Below are 21,411 nucleotides of genomic sequence, written 5' to 3'. Positions count from 1 at the left end.
ACAAATAAAATAATTTATTCTTGTGGTTTATTATTTAAAACTTGAATCAAAAGAATATGTAATTATGTAATTTTAGGAAAATGAAACAGACCTATCAGTGTTGTCACTGAATTTAGTACACTGTTAATTAAAGTAGAAGATACGTGTCACTGCTGTGGACAGCATCATTATGGAGAAGACATATTCACTTAGTGTTTGAATATTGGATGTGTCATTCCTTAAGTAAGATTTGCCTCATTAATGAACCAAGGTGAATGGTGAGAATAGTCTGTGTTTTTGTTGGCTTGTTTTACCTTTTCATGTTACCCATCAGTCCTGAGTATTTTTCTCAAAAAAGGTGAGGATTTACTCATAGTCTTTGTTATATCAACTAAGTCATTAAAAATTCTTAGGAGCACATAAGGAAGATTAAATCCAAACAGACTATTTCAAACAGCCATTCCAACCTAGTTCATTCTGTGAACTTAAAGTTTATGGGGTTTTGATAGGGATTCCTGGGCTGGTTTTTTGTGCATAATAGACTGTTATGTAAAGCTCTTTTTGTTTTGAGTGGAGGGGTTTTTGTTTGGTTGGTTTTCTTCTGGGTGTGTTTAAGTGTACTTGGTTAACCATTAGAACTATATGAAAATTATAGTTGCATTTTTATTGAAAAGACATGTGGGAATTGACAGAATCTTGTTTCTGATTGTTTGGTGATATGCAAAATTAAGCATGCTATTTTAAACATCTTTGCTGTGTTTTGTTTCAAAAAGAACTTGAGATTTTTTTTAGCATTTGAAATGTAATGTTTGAGTTAATCCTTGAGTTTATGGAGACTGTCTTGGTTTTTATTTTAAATTTTGTGGCATCTAGACTTGACTGTTTAGCCTCGTTGTGTTCTATCACCTTCTACCCAGAAGCCCTGATGGAGTTCTGTGAGTTTCCTTGTGTGTTGCTTTTGATCTCTGATCTCTTTTGGTCCCTGAGATGCTTGTTTGGTGCAAGGTTGTCACATCTTGCTATTGGGTTGTATTTCTATTGTGGTGATATTCTTGAAAAATATTGATCTGGCCCGTGGTAGCTTCACAGTGTTGAAAAGTGCTTTAGCAATGGTCAGCTCAAGAGCAAGGCAAATGCTCCCACACAATATCACTTTGTGCTGTAGATAAAGGCGCCTAGTTTGGTGAAAATTGGGATCCTTATCTAAGTTTCAGACTGTCTCAGGCATACAAAATTATATAGTTCATGTACTCATTGCCTTCTTCATCTGGAGTACTTTATAGATATAACATTCAGTGAAGAACAACTGAAGTGGCAGTGAATGTCAGAGACAGAGCTGAAGAGGCTCATTCTGAAAATAAGAGGTATTTGGCCTTACTTGGCCGAAAACAGCTTCTTGCCAGATACTACAGAAGGGCCGGTCATCTTTAATACTGCTTCACTGGTAGTAAATTTTATGTACTTTTTGTTCATGTATAGATTATATCATTGAAAAATATAGTAAAAGATAAATTATTGGCTAATTAAAACAAAAAAATACAATTGCAAAATCTGCATGACAACTTAGTATGTCTTTTAGAGCATACGGTTGAGAACATGGCAATCTCTTAAAACACTGCATGCTGGTTTTGATTTACTCTCTTCATTTTCCTTTCACCCTATTCCACTTGGGAGGGCTGGGTAATGAAATTGGGAATACAGGAGTGAAACTGAGCTTGGGAAGAAGAGGAGGGTCACAGCAAGGTTGTGTTTTGGATTTTTGTCTTTGTTTCCCACCACCTAAATCTATTTTTATAGATATCAATGCATGAGTATTTCCCCAGGTTGAGTCTGTTTTGCCCATAATGGCAATTGATAAGTAATCCATGGACTTACAGATATATTTTCTCCCACCATCCTGTTGAGGAGGGGAAGTGTGTGAATGGCTGGGTGGGAGTTTGGTGCTTAGCCAAGGTCTAGCCACCAAATTGTTCTATGACCAGCTCTCACATTCTTTGAAGAAAAGAGAGTTACATCAAATAAATCTGCTTTTGCCAAGCTGTGGCTGGTACTGTGGACTCTGAGCAGGGCACTCCCAGCAGGATCAGGCTTGGCTGGTGCCTTGGCTTCTGTGCATAGTGGCTCCCTCTTGGGCTCAGCCTTTTGCAGTGTTCAGTGTTCATGGGTGAGTCACCTCTTGCTTGCTATTCAGGGCTATTACTTTTATTTATTTGTTGCATTCTAATTTAGGAACTTGGCATAAGCTATCAGTGGCCTCCTTGGTGATGTCTCTTTGACCTTGCCTATATCTAAATCCCATCTGCTGGTGTTACGTGAAGTCATTAGTTTGCATTTTGGCCCAAGTGTAAGAATGCAAAGCTCTTATGAGTTCATCCATTCTTCTTGTTCTTGTCCCACTCTGACCTAAACCATTAGAACGAGGTAGATGTTGTACTTTGGGCAAGCTTACACCAGTCGTCTGACTGGTATCATCTAAAGAAGTAGAGCTGGACAAATGTAATCAAATTCCTGTCTTCTGTGTGACACTTCCAGGCACACTTGGACAATACACAGTTGTTTCTGTCACTTCTTGAAGGCATTAGGAACAGAAGGTTTGAATAAAGAAAATTAAGGATGTTTTGTTGCATGTGTTCTTCTATTTTCGCTTAGTGAATTGACCTTAAAGAAAAGAGATAATATTTTAGATAATTTCTCGTTTAACTTTGTTTTCTAAAACAATATTTTATATAGGCTGAGGAGTAACTGTGATTGCTCTGGCATTTTGTGAGAATTGTTTTCTGCTTTTTCCTAACCTCTTCCATTATCTCTTGTACATAGATGAAAACAATATGACTTTCCCAACCTTGATAACCTTATTGTCCCAGATAATTTTCCTCCTGCTTGAGTATTCTGTACAGGTTTAGTCATGGTACAAAGTCACAAGTTGTGTGAAAAGAAGCTAATTTTCTTATGCAAAATGGACAGTGAGCTTTCACATCATTTTCAGTAGCCATTAGAGAAAGTGTTGTAAAAAACAAAATTAAGGAAGTGCACAGGTTTGGAATCTGTTTTTATGGTCATGATGCAATATGCTGAGTGCTGTGGGAAGTATGCTTAGCAGGACTTGTGAACACCGTTTCAAGAAATAAGAAAGTAGCTAATGGGTATATATAAAAAAAGTGTCACTCACTTCACCTAAATCCCAGTTCAGTGAGAGCTTTGGAGCCATTTTGGTGTCCAAGGGTTATGCCAAACCAATCTGGAAAAGTATTAGTAGGCTGACTCTCATTGGTAAGTGATGTTTTAATTTTTATTGGCTGTTGCTATGTTGGTAAACTACCCAGAACATGACTGGTATGATATGTATTTGGATCTAGTAACTTCTACATTTTAATTGTGTATAGACCTTACTTGTTTTATACTATATTTAACAATGGCTTTGCTGAACTATGTAGAAAGTAGCTTTTTATGTATCTTATGTATGCTTTCTCTACATGGGTTATTTTCTGTTATGGGAGCATGCTGCAAGTAATTGTGAGCAGCTTAGAGATCCTTTAGGGCTTTATAATTACTCAGCAGCCACAGTGAAACAGATTTGATGCTAGCAGCAAGAGTTCCTTGGCTAATATAAATACTTGAACTACTGATTACAGCCTCTGATCCTCTGCCAGTAGTAATTATATCCTCTATTTCTCCGCCCTGAGGGTGCTGAACTGGTGTGACTCAGGAGAAACCAAACTTCTGCAGTCTGTTGCCAGACACTTGGCTAATGCCATTGCATATTTTCATGGCTCCCAAAGGATCATAAACTGTGGTTTGAAGAATGTTGGAGTGATACAAGAATACAAAGGATATTTGGTAACAGGTTTCACTTAACAATATGTTCTTGCTTCAGAAAATGGATACCAGATATTTTCAAAGACTAATGTTAGGAGAGTATATTCTTCATAAAAACTCTTTTTTAGTACTTCCTGTATTTGAAGGCATTACTCTAAAGTAGCTTACCTTACCTTCTGAAATCCACTGAATAGCAGTACCTGATGTAGTATTTGTTTGGGTTGCTTTTCCTTTGCACATTCATCTGGCTTCAAACAACTTATGTCTTTCAATCCTGTACTTTTGGTTGCTGGACTCCATAGTCTTTGGTGCCTGTTTTTGTGTGTGTGGAGTTCTGGAGGTGGCCAGCAGTGCCTGCACAGTGTGTGTGTATGAGGAGTACATGGTCAGCCTGGCTGGGGTCAGGGACTGGGAAGGAGAACATCCCTGGGGCTTGAAGCCATCAGCTTCAGCTTCACTTCAGCAGCTTTCTGTGTGCCCTTCTGCTCTGAAAGGCTCTGAGCCACAGGCCTTCATAAGGGTCAAAGGGAGGTCCCACTTCCATAGGTAAGTTCTAAGGCAGCAATATTTCTGTTTCATAAATAAGTAGCTGTTTTGAAGGCTTGGTTTTCTGCTTCGTGAAATTTACTCCTGGGGGAAGTGTTCTTATGTCAGAGTGTATTTGTTTATTCAGAACATTTGTAATAATTGTAAATGCAAATAACCATTAAAAAAAATTAGAGCATTGCATGTTATTGGAGTTGCTAGTAGTTTTCCTTGATCCAAGTGTCTTTTTCTGTTTTGGAAAGAAAAGACTTAAACATGAACTCCTACTCATGTCTAAGGAGTTGTTACTGACAATTGAGAGGTGAGATGAAGTAAAATGTTGGAAAATTATGATAAGTAGGCTCAGATTAATGCTGGGTTTTAGCTGTTTGAAGTTTGAGTGCCTGTCATGTTTTTAACTCTACTCACTAAAGATAAGAATGTAATCACTGGTACTTGAACATATGGGAAACTGGGGCTTAAAGCTCTATCAAAGGCTGGCAAGATTTAATTTTGCTTCTTAATAACAGATAATCAATATTTTAAAATATGCACAAGTGAGCAAAAGTGTTCCAAATACCTTTTTACTTTTAAAAGATGGATATTTTCCCAAGTTTTAGCAACAAAACAATTAATTTTCAAGCAGTACCACATATTGAGAGAACGAAACAGTTGAAATTCAAATGCTGCCTTCTGAGTTTTGAAAGTAAGAGATTGGTGTCATGCAGGCTGTTGTAATAAAATCTTTTCTATGTTGTTTGTTTCTAAAGATCAGGTATGGGATTCCTAAGGATTACTTAAACTTATTTGAAATTGTATAGTAAATTTGTCAAAGAAAAAAAGTAAATATATGGAGATTTGAGAAGTTCATTAAACACAGAAAAATGTTTTTCAATAATATCCCTTTTCCCTAGATGTTAGTGTCTCTAGCTTATTGTTAAAGGACTGAATTAAGAGCACAGCTTTGATAAGAGTCAACTTCAGGAAGTACTCCTGGTCTTAAGGAACAAGTGATTTTTAAGATCTTTTGTTAATAATTTTTCTTTTAAGGAAATCTAAGAGTAAAGTGATCTTGTTTCCAAAAAAAATCCCTTCATTTCATCCTCCTGAAAAAAGACTTCACAATCTTGTTAGAATTTGTTTGGAAAATCACAAGTAATTTTTAAAATTTCCCTACAATGCAGATGAAAATGTGGACTTTGGAGGCTGTTTAGAGAATGGAAGCTCTGATATGCAAAACAGGAAGGCTTAGTAGTTCAGAAATACTTGGTACTGTATTATGGGCTGTATTGTGTATTTGATTTTCAGCAGGTGACCCAGGGAGATTGCAGAGTCCCCGTCCTTGGAGATGCTCAAACCCTGCCTGGACAGTGCTGGTCAGACAGCTGTAGATGCCCTGCTCAGTCTGAGAGCTTGGATCAGGTGCTCTCCAGAGGTGCATTCAAACCTGGGCCACGTTGTGAATCACAGCTGGTGAAAACCAAGTGCACAATACATAATACAGACAGTCTTTCTTGGTGTTCAGATGGGATCTCCTGTATTTCAGTTTGTTGTCCACATTTCCTCTGGTCCTGTCACTGGTAACCCATTGAAAGAGCCCGGCTCTGTCCTATTTGCACCCTCCATTCAGGTATTTATATGCATTGGTAGACTCCTCCAGAGCCTTCTTTCCTCCATGCTGAACTGTTCCAGCTCTCCCAGCCTTTCCTCATAGCAGATGCTCCAATTCCTCCATCTGTGTGGCCCTGTGCTGGTCTTTCTCTGGTATATCCATTTCTCTTTTAGAGGGGAGCCTAGAACTTGGACACATATTTGATTCCCAGTAGTAAAATCCTATTACTAATAAAATCTAAATATCTCTTCCGAAGTTCTGTAATAAAACTGATTTATAGTACCTGATTTTTATGCAGTAGCAGACATTTATTTCATGTAGTGCATGGGGCTTTAGTAATGGGGTTTGTAAAGATAAAACACATAAGAGTTTTCAACTGAAGGTTTTTATGAAGGCCTACATTGATGAAGCCCTGTAGTAGTAATGATCACTATGGAAAATGAGCTTTTAATCAAGTATATTGGATGGGTATATAGAGTTGTTTCTTCTCTTTTTGGCAATACAGTCTTCAGTATCAGAGAACTTTTGCTAGTATGGTTGTTCTTCAAGCACTTCTGGAGCCCAGTGCTAGACTGATGAGGTCTGTGATGGGAAACACCTACCATTGTTTGTGACAGTGACTTTGAGGGTCCTTAAATAATAATCCTTCATACGTTCTAACCAGCTGCTTCTTATGTGATATTGGCTAGTAGCTTCTACCAAGAAGAGATTTTATGATGATTTTGGCTTTCTTAATTTCTTTCTCACGAATGAAGTGCAAGGGGCAGGGTGTGTGTGTGAAAATTGAAAATCATAACATTAGGACCCCGGGGAAATCACTGCTGTCTGAGTTACCTTCTCCCACATCAGTAATGCTCCATGGATGCAAGTTAATTAAAGCATCATTGTGTAGTTGAACTGAGGAATACATTCCAGGTTACTTTAGAGTACTGCTATCACCATTTAGTCTGTGAACCTGGGAGAAGGACTGGAAAAGCAACAAATTGTTCATAAATAATGCCTGAAGAAGAAACAAAAAATCTGCATGCAGCCAAAGAATAGTAAGCAGTAATGAAGAGATGAAGAACTGTTTGCATGAATCAGAAGTTCATGGTGAAATAAAATGAAATAAAAGAAACAATCTCATTTTCCATGCTTGCTGTGAAGGTGAGTGTTCCAGGACACTGTTTATTGGTTTGAAAATAACTAGGTATCTGGAAGTTGATACTAAAAAAGGTCTCAGGACTAAGTTAAAAGTTGAGAAAGCTCTCTGTAAAGGCTGAGTCAGTGGTGAAACAGTTGATAAAATCACTGAAGAATGTTCACAACTATGGGAAGCAGTATTATTTAACAGAAGATTTGGAGTTTGCTGACAAGGTAGCTTCTTAAATGTCTTCTTCAATCTACATATAATTAAAGCCTGAAACACACTATAACACTATTGTAAGAAAGGTGGAATCAATAACTTATTTTTGGGGGAAAATATCTAATGAGCATCTTCATAACTGTCAACTTCAGCTTTATTTTAGTATGCAAAAAAGTATAAGAGATGAGTTCATTTACATGCTGTCACCCTCAAATGCAAGTGAAATGATTATATGCAGAGGTAATAATGCTGCAAAACCCAGCAACAGTTCTTTTGGCAATTAAACAAGGTTTAATGATTGAAAAATTTTGCTTTAAAGACTTTAATCCAGGTGTTATTTATACCTCAGTGTGAATATGAAAGCCTAGACATTTCCAAATGGGAAAAAGAAATCAATTACTTTCAGAAGCAAGTGCCTCAGGAAAACATTAATTATTATTCTGAGTGCATTTGACAAATGCTGAGCTGAAATTAGTGGACTTCAGTTTCTTCAGAGTTCTTAAAGCATTAGGTAAATATGTAGGACATGCTAGCAAGGACACTTTTCACAACTCTTAATTTGTTTCTTCTCTTATGGAAAATTTTTCATTTGACAGCTTGAATTAACTGGCAAAATGAAGACATAATATATATATAATATTTATAATTTAGAATATATATTTTACAACATAATTTATATTTTATTATACTTGTATATAGGTTTTAAATGTTTAGATACAGCATCTAAGCAACATTGATAACTATTGTGCCCTGCCTTTTAGAGTTCAAAAAGAAAATGAGAGTGCTAATAATATAACTTTAATTCTTTTGTTTGTTTACTTTTTGAATAAGTTAGTTGTTGCCTTTGTTTTGCTTTCCTTAAACATAGAAGGCCACTTAGGGTTGTGTGTTACTTTCTTTTGGCTAGCTTGTGTTATTGTGAAAGGGGGGGTGGGTGTGAGGAGTTGGTGGGGAGTTTTATGTAATCAAATAACAAAACAAAAGCAAACCCACAAAACCAATTTCAGCCTTATATTGACACTCATATCATCCACTAGGGATTCAAGAGGGAAAATTTTTCCTGTTGTTTAGAAATGTCAGGATTGTTACATTTGTACTAGAAGCCAAGTAATGCTAGTCTATATTATTTCCTTCCTTTCATAAATTTGGTGGTACTAGATGGAAATAATCTAAATCCTTTATGTATTAAATTATATTGGCCAATTAAAAAGAAAAGTTTCATAATGTTGAAAGCATTTTTTGCATAGTTTTGTTAGTTTTGAAGAATGTTATTTGCTGTTATATAGGTTGTGTGCTGTCGAATAGATGTAATGTGAATTGTTTGGTGTAGTTTTTATTGAGCATATTTCAGTGTAAGTGCTGCTGAAATAACTTTTAATAGCTGAAGAAGTCTTGGCAAAAATTACTTATTAATTTTGTACAGTGCTTGAGATTTGTATGATCCTGTGAAAGGTTAAACCCCAACTTTTTTCAAAAGAAAATTGATCAGTGTTAAAATGTCAACTGTCTAGGTACAGCAGCTTACTGGCATGCAAACACTGCTCTCTCATTCCAGGTTCCCCAGCTGCATAGCATTTGCATTGTGACATTTTCTAACAACATTAGCACCATAGCTGGTGTTTCAAAATCAATCAGTTTCTGTTGGTATGAGACAGCCTGCCCCTTAGTTGGATGTTGAAGGTGTTTCTCTGGAGCATAATTAACTTGAATTCTTGGGTTCTGGCAATATCTGCATCTCATAACTTTTTACTGCAAAATCATACAACCCAGGTAATATAATTCTGAAATGTCTTTAAAAAAATATTTTCTTATTTATCTTCTTATTTATCTTTAAAAAAATAAATAAAGGCAAACCAAAGTAATATTAAGGTTTTCGCAGAAGTACAAAACCTTTCTAGACATTGAGTCTGAAATTTAATCTAAAGCAAGTATTTTGGTGCCTGGTGCATTAAAATGCATTACTGGAGAATTCATATCCTTTAATACTGCATTTTAGAGAATAGCCAGCTAAAATTCAGATTTGTTTTAAAATTTTAGAGTTTCTATTCATCAACAGAGCTTCTAATCAGAGAGAAATGCATTAAGTCTTTTGCGACTATTACTTCCTCTATTTAGGCTGAATTCTAAAATAAAATGTACATGAAAATTATATTTCTGCTGAAGGCAGATTGCAGTGGGAAAGAGATTTTACATGAATGATTTATATTTCAAATGTCATTGTATGGTAGAGTTTCCATTTTTGTAAAAGGCATGGCCTTTTATATGGACTCATGGACTCTGTGTAAGTGGAACTGAGACTTAAAGGCCGGTTATTTATTATAATCTTGCTGGGTATTTGCAGAATTCATATTCAAGACCAGGTTGGATGAGGCTCTAGTCTAGTGAAAGATGTCACTGCCCATGACAGGGAGTTTGGAGCTAGATGAGCTTTAAGGCCCCTTCCAGCCCAAACTGTCCTGTAATTCTGTGTTGATCCTATAAATATGTAAAGAGTACTCTGAGATGTGTGTAGTGTATTTATAACAATATAGTGAATGTTATGACACAGTCTTTAAGTGAGTAGAACTAAAATGCTTCTACAGCATTATTTTTAACCCTTGCATATCTTAAAATGGGAATGAGGAGAGGAAAGCTTCCCTAGGCATTTGTAGCATCTCCTGAAGATTGTTTTTTCTTTTGATCAAATGTATACTTCAGAAGGATAGCTAATCTAGATAAACTAGGGTTAAGGACAAAAATCTGTAATTAAGGTAAAAACTTTTACAGAAAGCATTTTACCGTCTTCTTTTGTTTCTCAGTTACTCCCAGTGAAGGGGGAAAACTGGGATCTGTTATTCTGACTTTCAGGTATGGCATGGCTACAGTATACTCAGTAAAAAAAAAACATAAATGGTTTGGTTACATAAAATTTGATATTCTGTTAGATTGGTTACATTTAGAAAACATCTTAAAATGCTGGCCAGACAGATCTTTGAATAAAGTTTGTCAAGTACTAATGAGTTAGTTGGAGCGAATGTAGTGCCTATTAATGCTAAATAGCTATCGCTAAAGGCAGTCTCTGTTTCAAAAAGTTCAAAAGAAAGACCTGAATAGGTAAAGTAGTGCTGGATTAGTAGAGCAAAAAATAATTTTCATTCCACTAAAGATGACTTCCAATTGTATACCATTCCTTTAGATGAGTTACTGCTGCAGGTACTACTGTGATGTCATATTTTACTCATATCTTTGTTTCCATTTTTATGGAAAGAAGCTTCTACCTTCTTTCCCTCTTGCACTTCTCTACTGTGCAGGCTCATACTCAGCTGGGTGATGCATTTAATGGAAACAAATAGCCCATAGTGCCTTTGTTGGGCACACACAGGTCAGGCAGTAAGTTGGGCACAGGCCCTGCGTATAGACCTCGACAAATTAGAGGGCTGGGCGGTCACCAGCCATGAGATTTAACAAGGGAAGGTGCCAGATTCTGCACCTGGGAAGGGGCAGCCCTGGTTGTTGCATAGAATGGGGGTGAGAGGCTGGAGAGCAGCTCTATGGAATGGCACTTGGAGGTCCTGGATGATGGAAAGTCAAATCTGAGTGAGCAGTGCCCTGGCAGCCAGAAGGGCCAACCCTGCCCTGGGGACATCAGACCCAGCATTGCCAGCCAGGCAAGGGAGGGGATTGTCCCACTCTGCTCTGGGCTGGGGCAGCCTCACCTCCAGTGCTGGGGGCAGTTTTGGGTGCCACAATGCAAGAAATACATTAAGCTGTTAGAGTCCAAAGGAGGCCACAAGGATGGTGAAGGGCCTTGAGGGGAAGCTGTGTGAGGAGCAGCTGAGGTCTCTTGGTCTGTTCAGCCTGGAGGAGACTGAGGGAGACCTCACTGCAGTCTTCAGCATCCTCATAAGGGGAAGTGGAGGGGCAGACACCGATCTCTTCAGTCTTGTGACCAGTGACACGACTGGATCGAGGTAAAAACAGTTTATTAAATGAAAAAGGAAACCAAAACACCCCAGAAGCAATGCTTCCCAGCCACAGACTGATGCCCAGCCAGGTCTTGAGCAATGGCAACTTTGGAAAAACCCCCCCTCAGTCTTATTGCTGAATGTGAGGTTATGAGGTCACCAGCTCAGCTTAGCTCTGAGGTGTCTGTCTGCAGCTCACTCTGCCCCCTTCTCTGATCATCCAGGCCTTGGGACTTGAATTATCTTAAGTCAGCAGTGTTTTATATTTTCTGTAAATTAAACTGCTTCAACATGATCACAGTATGGAGCTGTGCTCTTTACTTGACAACATTTTCATGTCTTTCATGTATCTAAAATGTCAAATGTCATGTTTTTGCTTTTCTTTCTCTGGTATGACTATCTTTATGTTGAGTGTCATATAGAGGTAGAAGCAAGGCTGTGCTTGCAGGAATTTGTCTAAATTTCATTTAAAAGTCATTGGAAAAAGTTCAGAATCTCAATTTGGAATGTATAAAATTCTTAGCAGTTTAAAAACACCAGCAATTATTTTCCATGACCTGTGTCAAAGCTGCTTTTATTTACAATGTGGCTCTGTTAATAAAAAGTTAAGGTCATAAGAAGAAACTTTATACTTGAATTTTTTTTTTTTAATAATCCAGGCAAGTTGAAGGAGAATGTGGAAAATGTGCTCTTCCAACAAAGTTGTTCAAATATTTTGATGAAGTCTCCTCACCTATGTTTAAGGAAAACTGTCTTTAGTGGTAGATAGAAAAAAGCAGTGTCATGAGGATCACACATCTTCCTGAAAATAAACATTTGAAATAACTGGACTAAGTGTTTCTTCTAAGATTTGAAAAGTGTTAGATCATATTTTCACACATAATGTGAAAATAAGGTGGTCTGTAGAGAACATTACCTTGTCCAGGCACCATAATAGAAGAAAATGGGGAGTAATTTTGCTCCTAAGATTTGCAGATTCAGAAAAATATTGGCCATGTAGATTCTCCTTTGACTTCAAAGTATTATTTTTTTGCCTTTTAATGGCAGATCTTAAAACTGCCAGGCATCGGTCACCTCTTCCATATTGTTTCATTGCAACGTCAAGAAAAATCTTGGTTAAAGATCACTAGGTCTTGGTTCTGCCTCAATTACTACAAGTCTCCTAAGTTAGTTTTAAACCAGTGTTTCTGTTAATTGATAGTGCTTACACAGAAATGTAGTTTATTGTATATACAACTTGGATATACAATAAACAGTAAATAATGTTGATACTTTTTCAGGTTTTGAATGTTACTTTTTTTTGCTGCTTACATCATTGTCCAGACAGACTTTCATAAACATCCTGTCATAAATGCATGTTTTTTTTCTGGTGAAATGCAATATTTCAAGTACTGCATAGAAGAAAATACAGTATGCTTGTCTTATGTAAAATTACACCTATGTGTTTGTGTGGAAAATTTTCAAGAGAAATATAGGTTGGATATTAGGAAAAAGTTTTTCATGCAAAGAGTGATCAAGTACTGGAATTGTCTTCCTGCAAGGTGATGGAGTTGCCATCCCTGGATGTGTTTAAAAAAGACTGGATGTGGCACTTGGTGCCATGGTTTATTGAGGTGTTAGGGCATGGCTTGGACTCTATGATCTTGAAGGTCTCTTCCAACCTAGTGGTTCTGTGAGTATGCACACAAATACTGTTTTCTGTATTTCTTAAGTTAATAATGGAGAAAGAAATATATTGTATTTCAGGCAGTTCTGCCTTTGTTCCGATAACTTTGGTTGGTGTTTAGAAGGCTTCCTAGTTCTTTTCAGAAAGAATTTCTGATTGTGTTTAAAACAAAGTTAGAGAGTTACTTTACAAGAGATGTGAATATAGAATACTTACATTGACCTTTAATACTCCATAGTAGGAAAATGAGGTGTTTTTTTTTAATTAAAAGAAACTTCTGAATAAATGCTGAGTTTACCAAAGTTTTAGTATATCATATGCATCTCAGTCTGGCTCCATAAAACAAGGTGGTTTGAGAGGAAGTAAGTTTTCTGGGGTGCTGTGGTCACACCAATGGGTGCTCAGATTTAAATATTGGCACCTGGTTTGGCCACTGGGGACATTGGATTCGCCTCTGAGAGCACAGGGGTTAAAAGCAGAGCACTCCCGGGGAAGCTCTCTTGGGTTTCCCTGAGGGAAGCAGGTCAGACCTCCCTGGCTCAGCTGCTGGCTGGGCGGGGCAGGGGAGCCGTGCGGCCGGGTGGGGTAGGCCTGGCCCAAGGATGGAAGGGTGGAAGAGAGAGAGCACCCAGAGGCATCGGGCAGCCCCCCCAGGACACAGAGAGACAGAGAGCTTGTGCCACCTTGAAATTTGATATCATTGAAATTTGATATCATGTGCTGGCAGCACAGCCCGACCAGCAGAGGGGGGGGGGCAGCAGGAAGGTGTCCGGCTGCTTGTGGGAGTTTTGGGTGGGCAGAGCCCGAGCTTTTTAACCCTTTTTCTGGACAATGAAAACTTTACAGAACACTAACCTTTCCTAGAAGAGAGATAGAGATGAAATGGAAGAAGGAAATGTGCAAGTGTGAAGGTCTGGGCAAGTGAAAGATGTCGGGAGAGTAGAGAAGAATCTTAGGTGGGAAGAGATGGAGTGGCCTTAGCTGGACTCTTCTTGTTATAGCCATGGACAGAGCCATGTTCCTTGTGACACAGAGACTGCATCCAGGGGGAGGCAATGGCTCAGAGCCAGGAGGGTTCAGTGTTGGTGCCCCTCGGCCCCAGGGGGTGAAATGTGGGGGGGGACAGGTGTCCCGAAGGTGAGACTGTGCTCTTTTTGGAACCAGACAAAGGATCCTTAAAAGGAAAACCCTAGAAGCAGTTCTGGTCCATGTGCAGTGGTGGGAGCACTGGACAGGAAAGGAAGAGGTCACGACGGCAGATGTTCTCCAGGTGGTTCCACGAGTGACACAGAAACACACGAGGTTTCAAGGGTGTTTCCTGGGGAAGCCCATGGTACAAGAAGGACTCCGCTCCTCTTGATGAACTGAGAATTGATTGTCTAAAGGCTGGTGATGGACCGAGAGTTGGTGATTTGGGGGATGGATGTATTGGAGATTTGGTAGGGGGAGGAGGAAATGTTTTTGGAAAGTTTTCATTTTCCTTGTGTGTTTCTTTTTACTTAGAGTTGTAGTTTAGTTAATAAAATTTTCTTTATTTCTAAGTGGGGGCCTGCTTTGCTTATTCCTGGTCACATCTCACAGCAGAAACCAGGGAGAGTGTATTCTCATGGGGGCACTGGCATTGCGCCAGCGTCAAACCATGACACAAGGGAATGTGGATCATGCTGTAATTGCCAAGACAGCTGCCTTCTTTAAGAGGAGGGTGAGTGGGTTGCTGAGAGTGCCAGGTTAATGTTTTCTGCAGCAGTCAGGTCGGATGAGTACATTTGGGATACCTGGGGCTGAGGAGAGCCGTGTTGTGAGACAGTGACTGCTGCAGTCCAGGGCTCCCTCAGCAGCAGAAATGGCCCCTTCCTCCTTCCCTGCTGTCCCTGTGTTCAGTGGCTTCAACCTTCCCTTGGCAGACAGCTGCTTCTAACCTCCTCTCATTTACTTGGTGGATGGTGCTGTGAGCTTGGGGTGCACGTTTCAAATTTGGTCCCAGTCTGACTTCTGCCAGCAACAGAGGTTGTGAAATGGGTGTAATGAATGGGTGGTCTTTCAGGAGTTACATATTTCTAATTATTATGTATAATAATTCAATTAATTAATACTGCATGCTATTTTTGAGTTACCTGTAAAATACTTAAGACCTTGGTGTTTATTTATACAGTATGAAATATCTTGAAATTTCTACTTTGTCCAGAGGTAGTTTTCAAAATACAGCCTAAGAAACATGACAGCCACAGAATCATGAAATGCATGTTTATATTCAGTATTTTGAGTTAAAAGTATATCAGAATTATCCAAAGAGCTATGTTTGTAGCTTTTATAGGTGAAGGTAACCACCTTATATACAGATATTAAACAAATCTAATACATGTATTTTTCCAGTTTTTTTAGTTAATACACCAACTAATTAATATTCTACAATAGTGTGATATGTATTTGTTGATCTGTAGATTGCTAGGTTTATTTTTGCAGAAAAAGTTGAATGTTTTAATTAGTCATATGAGTTAGAAGAAAAAAATTTAGAACAATCAAATTGTAAAACATGTTATTCCCATTTAAAAGAAAACAGTGTACACAGAGGCATGTTTATATAAAAGTCACATGAGGCTAAATACTATGTAAATTGCTTTTATATAAATGTAAATTATATATTATATGGCTTCGTGAATTATATTTACATTGGTAGAAGGCTGTCTAGGCACAACATCACTTTTAGTTCAAATATATTTGGAAAAATGTATACCACTTTCAGTGAAGTCTTGCTATTTAATTTTAATAGCATTGTAATTTTAGAAAAATGATTTTTCACTGTTTGTTAACTTGTAAATATTTCTGCTACCTTCAGATTCTGGAAGGCTGTGCTTAGTTATTTTTAATAGGAGAAATTACGTCTTGTCCAATGTTGTATAAAGTTGTAACAATGCAGTGTGACTTCCAACATAATTCCTGCCTTGTGCGATCAGATTTTTTAAGCTAATATTTTAAATTTTACTCATTTTCTCTTCCAGCTGACAGCACGATCACTACCTTCCATACAGTCTGATGAGAGACTTCAACCTCTGCTTAATCATCTCAGGTAGTATGAAGTGAAAGCATGACTATATTCCTTCATACAGATTAAAGTAATTGTTTTGGTAGAATGCCTTAGGTACAGGTTTTTAACAGACCTCATCTGTGTGATTGGATTTGAAAAAACCCTAAAAGTAATTCTTCAACTTAACAAAAGCTTTATAAATGACATGGAACATAGTTTATAGAACTAGTGTTGCTTCTAAGTAACAAAAATAGTTGTAGCTTTTATAAAGGTTGGTTTTGTTGTTTTTTTTTTTTTTTTAATAGCAAGTGCAATGCTGTTAAGCTCCTTTATAAACAAAAACAGATTCCAAATTACGGTGCTCAGAGCATGGGCCTTCCTTGTTGCAAATATTCTGTACTCCCTGCTCTCTTTGGAAGATTTTGCTGTCATTGATGAATGGAGTACTAATTTGTTTCTTTTAATGGACTTATGTAGATTGCTGAAAGTGTGAACCATTAGAGTAAATTGTTTGCCTCCCTCTTAGTTCTGTGTGTATATATATATGTGTGTGTGTGTGTGTGTATGTACATGTATATAAGCTTTCTACTTTATTTGTAGAAGAAGGTAAGTAGAGAGCTCTGGTCTCTTTCTTATCTATAGATATGATTGCTTTTTACCACTTTGTATGGGAGACTTTTCTTATTGTGGTCATATGCAGGAGGACAAGGTCCATACAATTAGACTGAGCTGCAGAGGTCAGTCAAGGTCCATACAATTAGACTGAGCTGGTTTAGAATCATAGAATAATTTAGCTTGAAGTGAACCTCTGGAGATGATTTAATCTAGCCTGTGTTCAGTGCAGATCTGGTTAGATCAGGTTGCTCAGGTGTTTCTTTTTGTAGAATTTTTAATGTCTCTAAGAATAGAAATTTACTTAAATATGGGATGTCAGCAATGAAAGCAGTTTGTGAACACATACATCTTGGCATTAAGATCATTGTAATTATGTTGGATGAATTAGAAATTGAAGTGTTAGGCTCTATCCTGGCACCATTTCATGGGGAATTGGGATGCAGATCTAGGTTCCTGGATCCTGCACCTTATTATCTACAGTGCTCTACTGCTTGAGCTATCTGTTCTCAAACCCTGACATTTTGATTTTTAAAAGTCTTATAATTTTTATTATATAGGAAGAGTTTAATGTTTTGTTGTTTTTAGTGTAAATCAGAGTAGGAAAAACAACTTTCATATCTCTGCTTATTTACATATGATTGAACTTTGTTCAAGAGCAATGAATGAAAACAATCATTGCAGTGTTATTGTTACTGTTACATAGCTGGGGGTACTTCTGAATGCCAATAACCTTCCATGATTTTATTACCCTATATCTTACTGGGGTTGGAAAAATATGCTCCTTTCTTAATTTGAAGATCAAGAGCAATTAAGTTAGGTTTTTATAAACTGTGCTCTCTAGGAGTAATTACTGAGAAATTGAAAATTTCTTTTGATGTATGCTCTGTTCTGTGTAAGTGGAACAGTCCTTCAGTATCACCATCACTCCTGTCTGTGCTTTTTTATTAATATGGAAAAAGTAAAGGTTTCGAAAGAAGGTACTTCAACAGGGATATTATACCCCACATTTATGCCAACTGGTATTTTTGTACATTCTTATGTTGCCTTGGGTATGTATGTTATACAGCTGGTAAATCACTTCCATTTTGCTTTTTTGAAAATGGAGGGACTGTTTCCAGTTTATTTTGTCACCAACCAAAAAAATGATGCAAATGCTTCCAAGTTGCCTGTTTGGAAGTTCCTTTAAAATGAACAAAATATGTCAGACCTTGTTGAAAAACAACCTCTTGCAGTGAACAGACAGGTGACCAGAGGGAATTTAGATGCTTCTATAGTAAAATTAGTAAAAATAGACACACATGGTTTAAATACTTTAAAATATTTATCCCTTTTATGTGATGAAAAAAAATCTATTAAGTACAGTAATCCGTAGTAGAGTACCTGGAGTCCTATCTTCTTTAGCTTCTACTTTGTTGCCTTGGGTGATGGAATTGAGTGTGTACTCAGCAAGACTCACATGATAAAAAACTGGAGAGAATGGTTTGCACCAGATGAGTGCTCTGCCTTTCAGGTGGACTTGGGCAGGAGGGAGAAATGAGCTGCCAGGAGCCCTCTGAAGTTCAGCAAAGGGAGATAGCAAGGCTTGAAGTTGGAGAGGATTACCCCATGTGCCAGTGTAAGCTGAGGGCTGAATGGCTGTGAGTGCAGAAGAGCACCTTGGGGTCCTGCTGGACAGCAAGCTGTGAGCCACCAGAGTACCTGTGAAGCAAAGACTGCTGACAGTCCTCTTGCATGGCATTAGGAAGGGCACTTGCAGCAGGTCAGGAGAGATGATCCTTCCACTGCTCAGCACTGGTGAGACCACATCTGCAGGGCTGTGACCAATCCTGGGCTCCCCAGTATGTACAAGAAGAGACTGAGAAAACTGGGGTTGTTCAGCCTGGAGGAGATAAACTTCAGGAAGTGTCTGTGTGCATTTCATCAGTGCATGTAGATAGGTGTCTGATAAGGAGGAGGAAAAAAAGAGTGAGAGTTTTCTCAGTGGTATCCAGTGATAGGCCAGGAGGCAGTGAGCAGAGACTGATACACAGGAAATTCTGCCTAAACATAAGAAAGCCTTTTTTTTTTGACAGAGTGGTTGAACATTGGAAGAGGTTGCTCAGAAAGTTATGATTCTCTGTCCTTGGATATGCTCAAAACCCAGCTTTATGAGATCCTAAGCAACCTGCAGGCTTTATGAGGTCCCGAGCAAACATCATTTTGAGCAGGGTTTGGACTAAATGATCTTCAGTGGTCTCTCTGATCTAAACCCTTTATGATGCCTCACCTCTCCTTTCAGATGAAGGGGAAGAGGGTTTCTTTGCTATGTTTCCTCTAATGTTTTATGAAATTGTTTTATAACTCAAGCTTTATGAGTCCTAATTACCTGGTTTCTAGTTTTTGTCTGATACAAAATATTTGCAGCCTATAATTGATAAATTACTTTCTTTCAGAATTTTTAAACCTAAAAATATTTTGGAACTGCTTTAAATGATGCCATACTGTTTACTTTCTTTTTCAGCCATTCTTATGTTGGCCCAGATTACAGCGTCCAAAAGAACACTGGAAAAATTTCTCTAGAGCAAATTGATGCTGTAAGTTGTGTTTCTGGAGTAATACAGGATGTTCAAGTGTAACTTTCTAAATTCAAGTACTCTATGTACAAACTAAATATAAAGCCTTTATCTTCTTTTTATCCATGTTTGCTTTGTAACTGTTGAAGGAAATTGCGTTGAAGTTCAAGATGGAGCAGAATTAGCTGAAAATGCATCTAATCAGGATTCAGACTCAGAGTGCAGTTGCAGTGAAATGCTTAATTTGCTGTTCAATTTTGTGTACTTTCACAAATACTTAACATAATTATAAGCAGAATACAACAAAATTTTCTTATTTAACAATCTTGCAAACTGTGACGTTTATGATTACTGTGTTGCAGTATTAGTCTTTCTAATGCTGGTTGTTGATTTTTGACTTACAGGCAGGGTTTTGAAAACAAGGAAGTAAATAAAATCGAAGTAAAATGTGGGATGTAAAACACCATGCATAAATTGCACAGAGTCCATTCAAAACATATTATAACTCCTTCATCCAAATTTTAGGAACCGTGTGTTTTCAGCATCCATCTTAACCATGATAGTGTTTCTCTGGCAGTGAATTAAAATCCCCTCCCCTTCCCCAACCCCCAAAACTCTGTAAAAGGTCATTTTTTCATTCCGGCTGCTAAAAAAAAAAGCAGAGTCAAGGAATACTGTAATGCAAGTGTGGGTATATTTTTCCTGACAGCAATTAAACGGTCTAACTTTGTAGTTGGAGACAGTCTGATAGTACCAGCTGTGTTACTCTGTCCTCTGGATTTTGTTCTTGAGATGGTTGTTCAGTTGGATAGTTTATGGACTCACTTGTGCTATGAATTCAGTCCCAGGGCTCTCTGTACATGCCTATCTTTTGTGCCAGCCATTGGCATTTTCAAATGGAGCTAATTAATAATCGCAGTAAACACATATCCTACGAATTAAATGATCAGTATGCCTTAAACAGAAATTCTTCTCCTGTCAGCTCTCTGTGAAGTCATTCCCTCTGTGCATGAGGCAGCTGCACAGAGCTCTCCGTGAGAGCCACCACCTCCGTCACGGAGGCCGCATGCAGTACGGGCTCTTCCTGAAAGGCATCGGCCTCACGCTGGAACAGGCACTGGAGTTCTGGAAGAAAGAATTTATCAGAGGAAAAGTGGATGCTGATAAGGTAATTGAACAAAATGTAAATGTGGGGGTATAGTTAATGTGCACGTTGTGCTACAGATTTGAATAGATGCTTTTTGAAGTAGAAAATCGGGCAAAAGGTACACCTTTTTAGAGGTGGGAGGGGTTTTTTTTGGTTTCTTTGCTTACAGTTTTAGTAATTTTGTTGAGTATTGACCTGAACTATGGGTAAAAAAGGCAAACCATAAAGAGGCTTTTATAAGTGTGGACTAGAAAAACCTTACCAGTAAGTTACTAGGAAACCAGTGTCCTTTATGAAATACAGGTACTATGTGACTAAATTAATTCACCAAGCAGATGAGTGACCAAACCCAGTACTGTCTGAAAGACAAGGTTAAACTTTTTTGTTGTTTATTAAAAAAATACATTAGTTGGACAGCTCTGTGTGAAGTAGTCTTGCCTTAGCAAATTTACAGTTGAAGAATGAAAGAAGAAACTGGGGACAGAAGACAGAAGAATGTGTTCAAGGAAATAGTGAGAAAATGCTATTCAGTGCAATGGGAGGTATTACTGACATATTAGTCATTGGCCTCACTCTTGCCAACATTTTTGGGAGTATTGTGGGTGAGGAAGATATAGTGTCTAATTTTTGGAGGATTGTGGACTGCTCCTTATCTTGAACAATTCAGCTACTATGAAGCAGGCTTCCTCCCTCATCCTTCTCTGAAGCCTGGCCTGTGGTATGTGTTAGAGCAGAGTTCCAGACTTTATCTGTTTTGTGTGGAGTATACTTTGTATTTAATATTGTGAGATCTCAGCTTTCCAGAGTACCGTGAAGTATTTTTGGAGTGCTTGGTAGACAATCTTTCCTTACCTTAGGTTCTCTGGGCCATTCCTATTTATAGAAGATACAGGGGAAAAAAATAAGATTGACTAAAATGAATTATGGTACATATGCCTCTTTCAAGACCCAGAAGATAGATCAACTTTTCTGCAAATTTTTTGGAAAGGAGAAAGGGATTTAAAGGTATGATTTGAATGAGTATCTAAACCTCTGTTTATCTAGTACCTTAAATATAATTTGATTTAAAAGGAGACTTTTTTAACAAAGGTCTCAAGAACATTTCAGAAGAGTGGCAATAAATCTTGCCAATTAATTAGTAGTTGTGTTGGGTTTCTGTGGCCATGGTAGTGCATGGGGCTGCAG

General features: G+C 37.9%; 1 protein-coding gene across 1 annotated transcript in view; it reads left to right on the top strand.

Moving 5' to 3' along the window:
* PRIM2 (DNA primase subunit 2) overlaps nucleotides 1–21,411 on the top strand; it is an 88,775-nt gene that overhangs the window by 38,980 nt on the left and 28,384 nt on the right. The window contains exons 7-9 of the mRNA XM_036380402.1: nucleotides 15,887–15,954; nucleotides 19,028–19,100; nucleotides 20,062–20,247. Of these exons, the coding sequence (XP_036236295.1) occupies nucleotides 15,887–15,954; nucleotides 19,028–19,100; nucleotides 20,062–20,247 (327 nt within the window). The remainder of the gene's footprint in view (nucleotides 1–15,886; nucleotides 15,955–19,027; nucleotides 19,101–20,061; nucleotides 20,248–21,411) is intronic.

This window comes from Molothrus ater, chromosome 3, assembly GCF_012460135.2.
Source record: "Molothrus ater isolate BHLD 08-10-18 breed brown headed cowbird chromosome 3, BPBGC_Mater_1.1, whole genome shotgun sequence".
Classification (NCBI taxonomy): Eukaryota; Metazoa; Chordata; class Aves; order Passeriformes; family Icteridae; genus Molothrus; species Molothrus ater.
The sequence above is the reverse complement of the archived record's forward strand: the minus strand, read 5'-3'. Positions and strand labels throughout refer to the sequence as shown.